General features: G+C 44.1%; 1 protein-coding gene across 1 annotated transcript in view; it reads left to right on the top strand.

Annotated features, from left to right (window-relative positions):
• LOC124017628 (regulator of G-protein signaling 22-like) overlaps window positions 1–13,673 on the top strand; it is a 48,567-nt gene extending 34,894 nt beyond the window's left edge. The window contains 1 exon segment of the mRNA XM_046332881.1: window positions 12,721–13,673. Within this exon segment, the coding sequence (XP_046188837.1) occupies window positions 12,721–13,118 (398 nt within the window). The 3' untranslated portion in view covers window positions 13,119–13,673.
• The last annotated feature ends 867 nt before the right edge of the window (window positions 13,674–14,540 follow it).

The raw sequence follows: 14,540 nt of genomic DNA, 5'->3' as shown, positions 1-14,540 counted from the left end.
CTCTCTACAGTATATTACAGTCTGGTCCTCTCTACAGTATATTACAGTCTGGTCCTCCTCTACAGTATATTACAGTCTGGTCCAGTCTGGTCTCTACAGTATATTACAGTCTGGTCCTCTCTACAGTATATTACAGTCTGGTCCTCTCTACAGTATATTACAGTCTGGTCCTCTCTACAGTATGTTCAGTCTGGTCCTCTCTACAGTATATTACAGTCTGGTCCTCTCTACAGTATATTACAGTCTGGTCCCTCTACAGTCTGGTCCTCTACAGTATATTACAGTCTGGTCCTCTCTACAGTATATTACAGTCTGGTCCTCTCTACAGTATATTACAGTCTGGTCCTCTCTACAGTATATTACAGTCTGGTCCTCTCTACAGTCTGGTCCTCTCTACAGTATATTACAGTCTGGTCCTCTCTACAGTATATTACAGTCTGGTCCTCTCTACAGTATATTACAGTCTGGTCCTCTACAGTATATTACAGTCTGGTCCTCTCTACAGTATATTACAGTCTGGTCCTCTCTACAGTATATTACAGTCTGGTCAGTCTGGTCTCTACAGTATATTACAGTCTGGTCCTCTCTACAGTATATTACAGTCTGGTCCTCTCAGTATATTACAGTCTGGTCCTCTCTACAGTATATTACAGTCTGGTCTGGTCCTCTCTACAGTATATTACAGTCTGGTCCTCTCTACAGTATATTACAGTCTGGTCCTCTCTACAGTATATTACAGTCTGGTCCAGTCTGGTCTCTCTACAGTATATTACAGTCTGGTCCTCTCTACAGTATATTACAGTCTGGTCCTCTCTACAGTATATTACAGTCTGGTCCCTCTACAGTATATTACAGTCTGGTCCTCTCTACAGTATATTACAGTCTGGTCCTCTCTACAGTATATTACAGTCTGGTCCTCTCTACAGTATATTACAGTCTGGTCCTCTCTACAGTCTGGTCCTCTCTACAGTCTGGTCCTCTCTACAGTATATTACAGTCTGGTCCTCTCTACAGTCTGGTCCTCTCTACAGTATATTACAGTCTGGTCCTCTCTACAGTATATTACAGTCTGGTCCTCTCTACAGTATATTACAGTCTGGTCCTCTCTACAGTATATTACAGTCTGGTCCTCTCTACAGTATATTACAGTCTGGTCCTCTCAGTATATTACAGTCTGGTCCTCTCTACAGTATATTACAGTCTGGTCCTCTCTACAGTATATTACAGTCTGGTCCTCTCTACAGTATATTACAGTCTGGTCCTCTCTACAGTCTGGTCTCTCTACAGTATATTACAGTCTGGTCCTCTCTACAGTATATTACAGTCTGGTCCTCTCTACAGTATATTACAGTCTGGTCCTCTCTACAGTATATTACAGTCTGGTCCTCTCTACAGTATATTACAGTCTGGTCCTCTCTACAGTATATTACAGTCTGGTCCTCTCTACAGTATATTACAGTCTGGTCCTCTCTACAGTATATTACAGTCTGGTCCTCTCTACAGTATATTACAGTCTGGTCCTCTCTACAGTATATTACAGTCAGTCCTCTCTACAGTATATTACAGTCTGGTCCTCTCTACAGTATATTACAGTCTGGTCCTCTCTACAGTATATTACAGTCTGGTCCTCTCTACAGTATATTACAGTCTGGTCCTCTTACAGTCTGGTCCTCTCTACAGTATATTACAGTCTGGTCCTCTCTACAGTATATTACAGTCTGGTCCTCTATTACAGTCTGGTCCTCTCTACAGTATATTACAGTCTGGTCCTCTCTACAGTATATTACAGTCTGGTCCTCTCTACAGTATATTACAGTCTGGTCCTCTCTACAGTCTGGTCCTCTCTACAGTATGTTACAGTCTGGTCCTCTCTACAGTATATTACAGTCTGGTCCTCTCTACAGTCTGGTCCTCTCTACAGTATATTACAGTCTGGTCCTCTCTACAGTCTGGTCTCTCTACAGTATGTTACAGTCTGGTCCTCTCTACAGTATATTACAGTCTGGTCCTCTCTACAGTATATTACAGTCTGGTCCTCTACAGTATATTACAGTCTGGTCCTCTCTACAGTATATTACAGTCTGGTCCTCTCTACAGTATATTACAGTCTGGTCCTCTCTACAGTATATTACAGTCTGGTCCTCTCTACAGTATATTACAGTCTGGTCCTCTCTACAGTATATTACAGTCTGGTCCTCTCTACAGTATATTACAGTCTGGTCCTTCTACAGTCTGGTCCTCTCTACAGTATATTACAGTCTGGTCCTCTCTACAGTATATTACAGTCTGGTCCCTATTACAGTATATTACAGTCTGGTCCTCTCTACAGTATATATTACAGTCTGGTCCTCTCTACAGTATATTACAGTCTGGTCCTCTCTACAGTATATTACAGTCTGGTCCTCTCTACAGTCTGTCCCTTCTACAGTCCTCTCTACAGTATATTACAGTCTGGTCCCTCTCAGTATATTACAGTCTGGTCCTCTCTACAGTATATTACAGTCTGGTCCTCTCTACAGTATATTACAGTCTGGTCCTCTCTACAGTATATTACAGTCTGGTCCTCTCTACAGTCTGGTCCTCTCTACAGTATATTACAGTCTGGTCCTCTCTACAGTCTGGTCCTCTCTACAGTATATTACAGTCTGGTCCTCTCTACAGTATATTACAGTCTGGTCCTCTCTACAGTCTGGTCCTCTCTACAGTATATTACAGTCTGGTCCTCTCTACAGTATATTACAGTCTGGTCCCTCTACAGTATATTACAGTCTGGTCCTCTCAGTATATTACTGGTCCTCTCTACACAGTATATTACAGTCTGGTCCTCTCTACAGTATATTACAGTCTGGTCTACAGTCTGGTCTACAGTATATTACAGTCTGGTCCTCTACAGTATATTACAGTCTGGTCCTCTCTACAGTATATTACAGTCTGGTCCTCTCTACAGTATATTACAGTCTGGTCCTCTCTACAGTCTGGTCCTCTCTACAGTATATTACAGTCTGGTCCTCTCTACAGTCTGGTCCTCTCTACAGTATATTACAGTCTGGTCAGTCTCTCTACAGTATATTACAGTCTGGTCCTCTCTACAGTATATTACAGTCTGGTCCTCTACAGTATATTACAGTCTGGTCTCTCTACAGTATATTACAGTCTGGTCCTCTCTACAGTATATTACAGTCTGGTCCTCTCTACAGTATATTACAGTCTGGTCCTCTCTACAGTATATTACAGTCTGGTCCTCTCTACAGTATATTACAGTCTGGTCCTCTCTACAGTATATTACAGTCTGGTCCTCTCTACAGTATATTACAGTCTGGTCCTCTCTACAGTATATTACAGTCTGGTCCTCTCTACAGTCTGGTCCTCTCTACAGTATATTACAGTCTGGTCCTCTCTACAGTATATTACAGTCTGGTCCTCTCTACAGTATATTACAGTCTGGTCCTCTACAGTATATTACAGTCTGGTCCCTCTACAGTATATTACAGTCTGGTCCTCTCTACAGTATATTACAGTCTGGTCCTCTCTACAGTATATTACAGTCTGGTCCTCTCAGTATATTACAGTCTGGTCCTCTCTACAGTATATTACAGTCTGGTCCCTCTCTCTACAGTCTGGTCCTCTCTACAGTATATACAGTATATTACAGTCTGGTCCTCTCTACAGTATATTACAGTCTGGTCCTCTCTACAGTATATTACAGTCTGGTCCTCTCTACACTACAGTATATTACAGTCTGGTCCTCTCTACAGTATATTACAGTCTGGTCCTCTCTACAGTATATTACAGTCTGGTCCCTCAGTATATTACAGTCTGGTCCTCTCTACAGTATATTACAGTCTGGTCCTCTCAGTATATTACAGTCTGGTCCTCTCTACAGTATATTACAGTCTGGTCCTACAGTCTGGTCCTCTCTACAGTATATTACAGTCTGGTCCTCTCTACAGTATATTACAGTCTGGTCCTCTACAGTATATTACAGTCTGGTCCTCTCTACAGTCTGGTCCTCTCTACAGTATATTACAGTCTGGTCCTCTCTACAGTATATTACAGTCTGGTCCTCTCTACAGTATATTACAGTCTGGTCCCTCTACAGTATATTACAGTCTGGTCCTCTCTACAGTATATTACAGTCTGGTCCTCTCTACAGTATATTACAGTCTGGTCCTCTCTACAGTATATTACAGTCTGGTCCTCTCTACAGTATATTACAGTCTGGTCCTCTCTACAGTATATTACAGTCTGGTCCTCTCTACAGTATATTACACAGTCTGGTCCTCTCAGTATATTACAGTCTGGTCCTCTCTACAGTATATTACAGTCTGGTCCTCTCTACAGTATATTACAGTCTGGTCCTCTCTACAGTATATTACAGTCTGGTCCTCTCTACAGTATATTACAGTCTGGTCCTCTCTACAGTATATTACAGTCTGGTCTACAGTATATTACAGTCTGGTCTCTACAGTATATTACAGTCTGGTCTACAGTATATTACAGTCTGGTCCCTCTACAGTATATTACAGTCTGGTCCTCTACAGTATATTACAGTCTGGTCCTCTCTACAGTATATTACAGTCTGGTCCTCTACAGTATATTACAGTCTGGTCCTCTCTACAGTCTGGTCCTCTCTACAGTATATTACAGTCTGGTCCTCTCTACAGTATATTACAGTCTGGTCCTCTACAGTATATTACAGTCTGGTCAGTCTGGTCCTCTCTACAGTATATTACAGTCTGGTTACAGTCTGGTCCTCTCTACAGTATATTGTTACAGTATATTACAGTCTGGTCCTCTCTACAGTATATTACAGTCTGGTCCTCTCTACAGTCTGGTCCTCTCTCAGTATATTACAGTCTGGTCCTCTCTACAGTATATTACAGTCTGGTCCTCTACAGTATATTACAGTCTGGTCCTCTCTACAGTATATTATGGTCCTCTCTCAGTATATTACAGTCTGGTCTCTCTACAGTATATTACAGTCTGGTCCTCTCTACAGTATATTACAGTCTGGTCCTCTCTACAGTCTGGTCCTCTCTACAGTATATTACAGTCTGGTCCTCTCTACAGTCTGGTCTCTCTACAGTATGTTACAGTCTGGTCCTCTCTACAGTATATTACAGTCTGGTCCTCTCTACAGTATATTACAGTCTGGTCCTCTCTACAGTCTGGTCTCTCTACAGTATGTTACAGTCTGGTCCTCTCTACAGTATATTACAGTCTGGTCCTCTCTACAGTATATTACAGTCTGGTCCTCTCTACAGTATATTACAGTCTGGTCCTCTCTACAGTATATTACAGTCTGGTCCTCTCTACAGTATATTACAGTCTGGTCCTCTCTACAGTATATTACAGTCTGGTCCTCTCTACAGTCTGGTCCTCTCTACAGTATATTACAGTCTGGTCCTCTCTACAGTATATTACAGTCTGGTCCTCTCTACAGTATATTACAGTCTGGTCCTCTCTACAGTCTGGTCCTCTCTACAGTATATTACAGTCTGGTCCTCTCTACAGTATATTACAGTCTGGTCCTCTCTACAGTCTGGTCCTCTCTACAGTATATTACAGTCTGGTCCTCTCTACAGTATATTACAGTCTGGTCCTCTCTACAGTATATTACAGTCTGGTCCTCTCTACAGTATATTACAGTCTGGTACCTCTCAGTATATTACAGTCTGGTCCTCTCTACAGTATATTACAGTCTGTCTCTACAGTATATTACAGTCTGGTCCTCTCTACAGTATATTACAGTCTGGTCCTCTCTACAGTCTGGTCCTCTCTACAGTATATTACAGTCTGGTCCTCTCTACAGTATATTACAGTCTGGTCCTCTCTACAGTATATTACAGTCTGGTCCTCTCTACAGTATATTACAGTCTGGTCCTCTCTACAGTATATTACAGTCTGGTCTACAGTATATTACAGTCTCTCTACAGTATATTACAGTCTGGTCCCTCTACAGTATATTACAGTCTGGTCCTCTACAGTATATTACAGTCTATTACAGTCTGGTCCTCTCTACAGTATATTACAGTCTGGTCCTCTCTACAGTATATTACAGTCTGGTCCTCTCTACAGTATATTATATTACAGTCTATATTACAGTCCTCTCTACAGTCTGGTCCTCTCTACAGTATATTACAGTCTGGTCCTCTCTACAGTATATTACAGTCTGGTCCTCTCTACAGTCTGTATATTACAGTCTGGTCCTCTACAGTATATTACAGTCTGGTCCTCTCTACAGTATATTACAGTCTGGTCCTCTCTACAGTATATTACAGTCTGGTCCTCTCTACAGTCTGGTCCTCTCTACAGTATATTACAGTCTGGTCCTCTCTACAGTATATTACAGTCTGGTCCTCTCTACAGTATATTACAGTCTGGTCCTCTCTACAGTATATTACAGTCTGGTCCTCTCTACAGTATATTACAGTCTGGTCCTCTCTACAGTATATTACAGTCTGGTCCTCTCTACAGTATATTACAGTCTGGTCCTCTCTACAGTCTGGTCTCTCTACAGTATATTACAGTCTGGTCCTCTCTACAGTATGTTACAGTCTGGTCCTCTCTACAGTATATTACAGTCTGGTCCTCTCTACAGTATATTACAGTCTGGTCCTCTCTACAGTATATTACAGTCTGGTCCTCTCTATGTTACAGTCTGGTCCTCTCTACAGTATATTACAGTCTGGTCCTCTCTACAGTGGTCCTCTCTACAGTATATTACAGTCTGGTCCCTCTCTACAGTCTGGTCCTCTCTACAGTATATTACAGTCTGGTCCTCTCTACAGTATATTACAGTCTGGTCCTCTCTACAGTATATTACAGTCTGGTCCTCTCTACAGTATATTACAGTCTGGTCCTCTCTACAGTCTGGTCCTCTCTACAGTATATTACAGTCTGGTCCTCTCTACAGTATATTACAGTCTGGTCCTCTCTACAGTATATTACAGTCTGGTCCTCTCTACAGTATATTACAGTCTGGTCTCTCTACAGTATATTACAGTCTGGTCCTCTCTACAGTATATTACAGTCTGGTCCTCTCTACAGTATATTACAGTCTGGTCCTCTCTACAGTATATTACAGTCTGGTCCTCTCTACAGTATATTCAGTCTGGTCCTCTCTACAGTATATTACAGTCTGGTCCTCTCTACAGTATATTACAGTCTGGTCCTCTCTACAGTCTGGTCTCTCTACATATTCTGGTCCTCTCTACAGTATATTACAGTCTGGTCCTCTCTACAGTATATTACAGTCTGGTCCTCTCTACAGTATATTACAGTCTGGTCCTCTCAGTATATTACAGTCTGGTCCTCTCTACAGTCTGGTCCTCTCTACAGTATATTACAGTCTGGTCCTCTTACAGTCTGGTCCTCTCTACAGTATATTACAGTCTGGTCCTCTCTACAGTCCTCTCTATATTACAGTCTGGTCCTCTCTACAGTATATTACAGTCTGGTCCCTCTCTACAGTATATTACAGTCTGGTCCTCTCTACAGTATATTACAGTCTGGTCCTCTCTACAGTATATTACAGTCTGGTCCTCTCAGTATATTACAGTCTGGTCCTCTCTCTACAGTATATTACAGTCTGGTCCTCTCTCTACAGTATATTACAGTCTGGTCCTCTCTACAGTCTGGTCCTCTCTACAGTATATTACAGTCTGGTCCTCTCTACAGTATATCTACAGTATATTCTGGTCCTCTCTACAGTATATTACAGTCTGGTCCTCTCTACAGTATATTACAGTCTGGTCCTCTCTACAGTATATTACAGTCTGGTCCTCTCTACAGTATATTACAGTCTGGTCCTCTCTACAGTCTGGTCTCTCTACAGTATATTACAGTCTGGTCCTCTCTACAGTATATTACAGTCTGGTCTGGTCCTCTCTACAGTATATTACAGTCTGGTCCTCTCTACAGTATATTACAGTCTGGTCCTCTCTACAGTATATACAGTCTGGTCCTCTTACAGTCTGGTCCTCTACAGTATATTACAGTCTGGTCCTCTCTACAGTATATTACAGTCTGGTCCTCTCAGTATATTACAGTCTGGTCCTCTCTACAGTATATTACAGTCTGGTCCTCTCTACAGTCTGGTCCTCTCTACAGTATATTACAGTCTGGTCCTCTCTACAGTATATTACAGTCTGGTCCTCTCAGTATATTACAGTCTGGTCCTCTCTACAGTATATTACAGTCTGGTCCTCTCTACAGTATATTACAGTCTGGTCCTCTCTACAGTATATTACAGTCTACAGTATATTACAGTCTGGTCCTCTCTACAGTATATTACAGTCTGGTCCTCTCTACAGTCTGGTCCTCTCTACAGTAGTCTGGTCCTCTCTACAGTATATTACAGTCTGGTCCTCTCTACAGTATATTACAGTCTGGTCCTCTCTACAGTATATTACAGTCTACAGTCTGGTCCTCTCTACAGTATATTACAGTCTGGTCCTCTCTACAGTATATTACAGTCTGGTCCTCTCTACAGTCTGGTCCTCTCTACAGTATATTACAGTCTGGTCCTCTCTACAGTCTGGTCCTCTCTACAGTATATTACAGTCTGGTCCTCTCTACAGTATACAGTATGGTCCTCTCTACAGTCTGGTCCTCTCTACAGTATATTACAGTCTGGTCCTCTCTACAGTATATTACAGTCTGGTCCTCTCTACAGTATATTACAGTCTGGTCCTCTCTACAGTATATTACAGTCTGGTCCTCTCTACAGTATATTACAGTCTGGTCCTCTACAGTATATTACAGTCTGGTCCTCTCTACAGTATATTACAGTCTGGTCCTCTCTACAGTATATTACAGTCTGGTCCTCTCTACAGTATATTACAGTCTGGTCCTCTCAGTATATTACAGTCTGGTCCTCTCTACAGTATATTACAGTCTGGTCCTCTCTACAGTATATTACAGTCTGGTCCTCTCTACAGTATATTACAGTCTGGTCCTCTCTACAGTATATTGCAGTCTGGTCCTCTCTACAGTATAGTATATTACAGTCTGGTCCTCTCTACAGTATATTACAGTCTGGTCCTCTCTACAGTATATTACAGTCTGGTCCTCTCTACAGTATATTACAGTCTGGTCCTCTCTACAGTATATTACAGTCTGGTCCTCTCTACAGTATATTACAGTCTGGTCCTCTCTACAGTATTACAGTCTGGTCCTCTCTACAGTATACAGTCTGGTCCTCTCTACAGTTACAGTCTGGTCCTCTCTACAGTATATTACAGTCTGGTCCTCTCTACAGTATATTACAGTCTGGTCCTCTCTACAGTATATTACAGTCTGGTCCTCTCTACAGTATATTACAGTCTGGTCCTCTCTACAGTATATTACAGTCTGGTCCTCTCTACAGTATATTACAGTCTGGTCCTCTCTACAGTATATTACAGTCTGGTCCTCTCTACAGTATATTACAGTATATTACAGTCTGGTCCCTCTACAGTATATTACAGTCTGGTCCTCTCTACAGTATATTACAGTCTGGTCCTCTCTACAGTATATTACAGTCTGGTCCTCTCTACAGTATATTACAGTCTGGTCCTCTCTACAGTATATTACAGTCTGGTCCCTCTCTACAGTATATTACAGTCTGGTCCTCTCTTACAGTCTGGTCCTCTCTACAGTATATTACAGTCTGGTCCTCTCTACAGTATATTACAGTCTGGTCCTCTCTACAGTATATTACAGTCTGGTCCTCTCTACAGTATATTACAGTCTGGTCCTCTCTACAGTATATTACAGTCTGGTCCTCTCTACAGTCTGGTCCTCTCTACAGTATATTACAGTCTGGTCCTCTCTACAGTCTGGTCCTCTCTACAGTATATTACAGTCTGGTCCTCTCTACAGTATATTACAGTCTGGTCCTCTCTACAGTCTGGTCCTCTCTACAGTATATTACAGTCTGGTCCTCTCTACAGTATATTACAGTCTGGTCCTCTCTACAGTATATTACAGTCTGGTCCTCTCTACAGTATATTACAGTCTGGTCCTCTCTACAGTATATTACAGTCTGGTCCTCTCTACAGTCTGGTCCTCTCTACAGTATATTACAGTCTGGTCCTCTCTACAGTCTGGTCCTCTCTACAGTATATTACAGTCTGGTCCTCTCTACAGTATATTACAGTCTGGTCCTCTCTACAGTATATTACAGTCTGGTCCTCTCTACAGTATATTACAGTCTGGTCCTCTCTACAGTATATTACAGTCTGGTCCTCTCTACAGTATATTACAGTCTGGTCCTCTCTACAGTATATTACAGTCTGGTCCTCTCTACAGTCTGGTCCTCTCTACAGTATATTACAGTCTGGTCCTCTCTACAGTATATTACAGTCTGGTCCTCTCTACAGTCTGGTCCTCTCTACAGTATATTACAGTCTGGTCCTCTCTACAGTATATTACAGTCTGGTCCTCTCTACAGTCTGGTCCTCTCTACAGTATATTACAGTCTGGTCCTCTCTACAGTATATTACAGTCTGGTCCTCTCTACAGTATATTACAGTCTGGTCCTCTCTTACAGTCTGGTCCTCTCTACAGTATATTACAGTCTGGTCCTCTCTACAGTATATTACAGTCTGGTCCTCTCTACAGTCTGGTCCTCTCTACAGTATATTACAGTCTGGTCCTCTCTACAGTATATTACAGTCTGGTCCTCTCTACAGTATATTACAGTCTGGTCCTCTCTACAGTATATTACAGTCTGGTCCTCTACAGTATATTACAGTCTGGTCCTCTCTACAGTATATTACAGTCTGGTCCTCTCTACAGTATATTACAGCTATGGCCCATTAACAGATGGGTCTCTACAGCACTACACAGGTTCCCCAGTGTGTCAGTTGTTAATGCGCTGTAGTTTGCTGTATCCATCTCAGACCTTGTGGCTGTAGTAATGAGCTCAGACCTTGTGGCTGTGGTAATGATCTCAGACCTGTCTACATAGAAACATGGACCTCATGTCTCCATAGAAACATGGACCTTCTGTCTACATAGAAACGTGGACCTCATGTCGACATAGAAACGTGGACCTTCTGTCTGGTCCTCGACAGTATAGAAACGTGGACCTTCTGTCTACATAGAAACGTGGACCTTCTGTCTACATAGAAACCTGGACCTTCTGTCTCCATAGAAACCTGGACCTTCTGTCTACATAGAAACATGGACCTTCTGTCTACATAGAAACGTGGACCTTCTGTCTACATAGAAACGTGGACCTTCTGTCTACATAGAAACGTGGACCTTCTGTCTACATAGAAACGTGGACCTTTTGTCTACATAGAAACGTGGACCTTCTGTCTACATAGAAACGTGGACCTTCTGTCTACATAGAAACGTGGATCTTCTGTCTACATAGAAACGTGGACCTTCTGTCTACATAGAAACCTGGACCTTCTGTCTCCATAGAAACCTGGACCTTCTGTCTACATAGAAACGTGGACCTTCTGTCTACATAGAAACCTGGACCTTCTGTCTCCATAGAAACCTGGACCTTCTGTCTACATAGAAACGTGGACCTTCTGTCTACATAGAAACGTGGACCTTCTGTCTCCATAGAAACCTGGCCTTTCTGTCTACATAGAAACGTGGACCTTCTGTCTACATAGAAACGTGGACCTTCTGTCTACATAGAAACGTGAACCTTCTGTCTACATAGAAACGTGGACCTTCTGTCTACATAGAAACGTGGATCTTCTGTCTCCATAGAAACGTGGATCTTCTGTCTCCATAGAAACGTGGACCTTCTGTCTCCATAGAAACATGGACCTTCTGTCTCCATAGAAACACGGACCTTCTGTCTCCATAGAAACACGGACCTTCTGTCTCCATAGAAACACGGACCTTCTGTCTACATAGAAACACGGACCTTCTGTCTACATAGAAACACGGACCTTCTGTCTCCATAGAAACGTGGACCTTCGGTCTCCATAGAAACGTGGACCTTCTGTCTACATAGAAACGTGGACCTTCTGTCTACATAGAAACGGGGACCTTCTGTCTACATAGAAACGGGACCTTCTGTCTCCATAGAAACACGGACCTTCTGTCTCCATAGAAACACGGACCTTCTGTCTACATAGAAACACGGACCTTCTGTCTACATAGAAACACGGACCTTCTGTCTACATAGAAACATGGACCTTCTGTCTCCATAGAAACGTGGACCTTCGGTCTCCATAGAAACGTGGACCTTCTGTCTACATAGAAACGTGGACCTTCTGTCTCCGTAGAAACATGGACCTTCTGTCTCCATAGAAACATGGACCTTCTGTCTCCATAGAAACATGGACCTTCTGTCTCCATAGAAACATGGATCTTCTGTCTCCATAGAAACATGGACCTTCTGTCTCCATAGAAACATGGACCATCTGTATGTGGAGCTTTGAGAAAAATCTCGTGATTCACAATGGAAAGCTAGCCAGGGCTCTGCTCCTGGTTCAGAAGGGTTTCTGTAGGAGGGGAAGAGTCAGTCAGCGCTGTCTGTCCTCACATTGAAGAGTCAGTCAGCACTGTCTGTCCTCACATTGAAGAGTCAGTCAGCGCTGTCTGTCCTCACATTGAAGAGTCAGTCAGCGCTGTCTGTCCTCACATTGAAGAGTCAGTCAGCGCTGTCTGTCCTCACATTGTAAAATCACACCTGTAGGATGTAGACTGACGGCGCTTAACGACTACAACAATAAGTCTACTCTCCTCCTCTCTCTTGTCCTCCAGACTCGTCCTCTGCCCACAGTCTGAGGTCAAAGAGCAGCAGACACTCCCGACAGAGCCAACACCAGACCCAGCAGAGGACAGAGCCAACACCAGGACAGAGCCAACACCAGACTCTGCAGAGGACAGAGCCAACACCAGGACAGAGCCAACACCAGACCCTGCAGAGGACAGAGCCAACACCAGGACAGAGCCAACACCAGACCCAGCAGAGCTCTATCGTCTCCCCCAGGACAGAGCCAACACCAGGCCCAGCAGAGCTCTATCGTCTCCCCCAGGACAGAGCCAACACCAGACCCAGCAGAGTTCTAACGTCTCCCCCAGGACAGAGCCAACACCAGGCCCAGCAGAGTTCTAACGTCTCCCCCAGGACAGAGCCAACAAACCCAGCAGAGTTCTAACGTCTCCCCCAGGACAGAGCCAACACCAGGCCCAGCTGAGCTCTATCATCTCCCCCAGGACAGAGCCAACACCAGGCCCAGCAGAGCTCTATCGTCTCCCCCAGGACAGAGCCAACACCAGGACAGAGCCAACACCAGGCCCAGCAGAGCTCTATCGTCTCCCCCAGGACAGAGCCAACACCAGACCCAGCAGAGCTCTATCGTCTCCCCCAGGACAGAGCCAACACGAGGCCCAGCAGAGCTCTATCGTCTCCCCCAGGACAGAGCCAACACCAGGCCCAGCAGAGCTCTATCGTCTCCCCAGGACAGAGCCAACACCAGGCCCAGCTGAGCTCTAACGTCTCCCCCAGGACAGAGCCAACACCAGGCCCAGCAGAGCTCTATCGTCTCCCCCAGGACAGAGCCAACACCAGGCCCAGCAGAGCTCTATCGTCTCCCCCAGGACAGAGCCAACACCAGACCCAGCAGAGCTCTATCGTCTCCCCCAGGACAGAGCCAACACGAGGCCCAGCAGAGCTCTATCGTCTCCCCCAGGACAGAGCCAACACCAGGCCCAGCTGAGCTCTATCTGTTTGTAATGTGGAAATAAATGTCTCTATGCCCATATCACTGTAAATGTGTGTAGCCTACATTTGTACTTTGAACTGGGGAGAGTGAGACTCAAATATCACATTTGGGGTGGCAGGGTAGTGGTTAGAGTGTAGAGGCGGCAGGGTAGCCTAGTGGTTAGAGTGTAGAGGCGGCAGGGTAAGCCTAGTGGTTAGAGTGTAGAGGCGGCAGGGTAGCCTAGTGGTTAGAGTGTAGAGGCGGCAGGGTAAGCCTAGTGGTTAGAGTGTAGAGGCGGCAGGGTAGCCTAGTGGTTAGAGTGTAGAGGCGGAAGGGTAGCCTAGTGGTTAGAGTGTAGAGGCGGCAGGGTAGCCTAGTGGTTAGAGTGTAGGGGCGGCAGGTAGCCTAGTGGTTAGAGTGTAGATGCGGCAGGGTAGCCTAGTGGTTAGAGTGTAGGGGCGGCAGGTAGCCTAGTGGTTAGAGTGTAGAGGCGGCAGGGTAGCCTAGTGGTTAGAGTGTAGGGGCGGCAGGGTAGCCTAGTGGTTAGAGTGTAGAGGCGGCAGGGTAGCCTAGTAGTTAGAGCGTTGGGCTAGTAACCGGAAGGTTGCAAGTTCAAATCCCCGAGCTGACAAGGTACAAATCTGTTGTTCTGCCCCTGAACAAGGCAGTTAACCCACTGTTCCTAGGCCGTCATTGAAAAAAATAAGAATTTGTTCTTAACTGACTTGCCTGGTTAAATAAAAATAAAATAAATACATTTTAAAAACCCCGTCAGAATAGAACAGAACCCACTGTTCCTAGACCAGTTAACCCACTGTTCCTAGACCAGTTAACCCACTGTTCCTAGACCAGTTAACCCACTGTTCCTAGACCAGT

Source organism: Oncorhynchus gorbuscha, unplaced genomic scaffold, assembly GCF_021184085.1.
Source record: "Oncorhynchus gorbuscha isolate QuinsamMale2020 ecotype Even-year unplaced genomic scaffold, OgorEven_v1.0 Un_scaffold_295, whole genome shotgun sequence".
NCBI lineage: Eukaryota > Metazoa > Chordata > Actinopteri > Salmoniformes > Salmonidae > Oncorhynchus > Oncorhynchus gorbuscha.
The sequence above is the reverse complement of the archived record's forward strand: the minus strand, read 5'-3'. Positions and strand labels throughout refer to the sequence as shown.